This window comes from Gregarina niphandrodes, assembly GCF_000223845.1.
Source record: "Gregarina niphandrodes unplaced genomic scaffold scaffold00037, whole genome shotgun sequence".
NCBI classification, from domain to species: Eukaryota; Apicomplexa; class Conoidasida; order Eugregarinorida; family Gregarinidae; genus Gregarina; species Gregarina niphandrodes.
In genome coordinates this window covers 10,726-12,369 of record NW_011645806.1, presented here as the reverse complement: position 1 = coordinate 12,369, position 1,644 = coordinate 10,726, and the positions used below count along the sequence as shown (strand labels likewise).

General features: G+C 57.4%; 1 protein-coding gene across 1 annotated transcript; it reads right to left on the bottom strand.

Moving 5' to 3' along the window:
• Positions 1-154: 154 nt before the first annotated feature.
• Positions 155-1,287, bottom strand: GNI_137610 (PAN domain protein; the record flags this gene model as incomplete). Its single annotated transcript, XM_011134164.1, has 2 exons — positions 155-221; positions 542-1,287. 2 exons carry the CDS (start codon positions 1,285-1,287, stop codon positions 155-157), a joined length of 813 nt encoding a protein of 270 aa, XP_011132466.1.
• Between the last annotated feature and the right edge of the window lie 357 nt (positions 1,288-1,644).

Below are 1,644 nucleotides of genomic sequence, written 5' to 3'. Positions count from 1 at the left end.
AAGGGCGCCACCGAGCAGAGCCAAACCGCCAGCCGCACTAGCCACGCCAGTAGCAATCTTTGCACCGTTGCCGCCGCCACCGGCCGTTGTGGTATCCGCAGCAGGCGTGGTAGTAGCGGTCATCGGCCTCGTCGTAGTAGTAGTCGGCTTCGCTTTAGTCGTAGTATTCCGCTTGGTGGTAATCGGTTTGGCCGTGGTAGTAGTAGTCGGCTTGGTAGTTGCTGTCCGCTTGGTCGTAGTAGTGGTCGTGGTGGGCTTGGTCGTAGTAGTGGTCGTGGTGGGTTTGGTCGTAGTAGTGGTCGTGGTGGGTTTGGTCGTAGTAGTGGTCGTGGTGGGTTTGGTCGTAGTAGTGGTCGTGGTGGGTTTGGTCGTAGTAGTGGTCGTGGTGGGTTTGGTCGTAGTAGTGGTGGTAGTCGGCTTGGTCGTACGCGTGGTTGTGGTGGTCGTTGTAGTCGGTTGAGGCGTGCTAGGGTGGGGGTCGCAGGAGTCTCGTTGATCGCTGCAATGTTTCCAGCCACTCAAGCGGTTGTCGCTAGCCCACACGCAGCGCGTCGTATCGTTGCACTTGAGGCAGTCGTAGAGGTTTTTGCAGGCGTTTTCCATCTCGGTGTTGCAGTAATTGGAGTTGAGCCCCTTGCCGCCGGGGAAGACGGTCTCGAGTGGGCTGGCCACTTGGTCGGCGTTCTTGAGAACGCAGCGGCCGGTCTTGTCGTTGGTGCCTTCTCCGATGCTGAATGTGAATCGGACGCAGGTGGGGTCGTTCTGGCAGAGCATTTGGCACAACGCGGGGGAAATGACGTAGTCGTGGGAGAAGTACCCGGCAAGCTCGGCGGGCTCGGAATAGCCGTAGATCCAGTTGTCGAAGCAGGAGCCGCTGCTGGTGGTATGCCCGTTGACGACTTCCAGCGTCTCTACGCCACAAAGCGAGGCAAAGGAAGCGTCGTCCTTTGGGTTCCCGCCGTCGTCTTGAATGGCTAGGCATTTATCCCGACACTGGTAGTTCCAGACCGAAGCATCGAGAGCTACCACGTCGTCGCAGTTGACTTTGGCGCCACCGGAGGCGGCGAGGCAGTGCTCCGTGCCCAGGGATCCCTGGATGGACCAGTCGTCACAACAGGTCTCGAGATCCTGGAAGCAACTATACCAGTTCCCATTAACCACACATTGCGAATCGCGCACATCCGGACATTCACCGCATACGCCCGTAGACGGGTCCGGAGCATAGGGACAGCTGCCGGCTGCAGTTGCTGCGAATAGTCCAATCAACTGGTAAGTCTGAAGTCTCATCGCGCGTCACAAAATGTGCAGTGCATGCGATTGCCCGCTTCTCCACGAGTCAGCACACATTTTCCGACACGACTTTAGAAATAAAAGCCGACCTTGGGGCCACCTTGGACCTTGTAATTCCGACCTAGGGGCCGCCTTGGTAGAGGACTTAAAACCAAAAATCCATTCTGCTGTCGCCTCGAGCCCATAGATATACTCACTAGTACGGGATCTCGGTGACCTTGGGAGCGTCTGCCCGTTTACGCCATTTCGGCGCGGGGTGAAATCAACAAATGATTACATTCCGATAGGCAGCAGATCTCCTGCGTCCTCGGCCCTGGCCGCTTCCGAGTCGTACGGCCACAGCATTCTTCATTT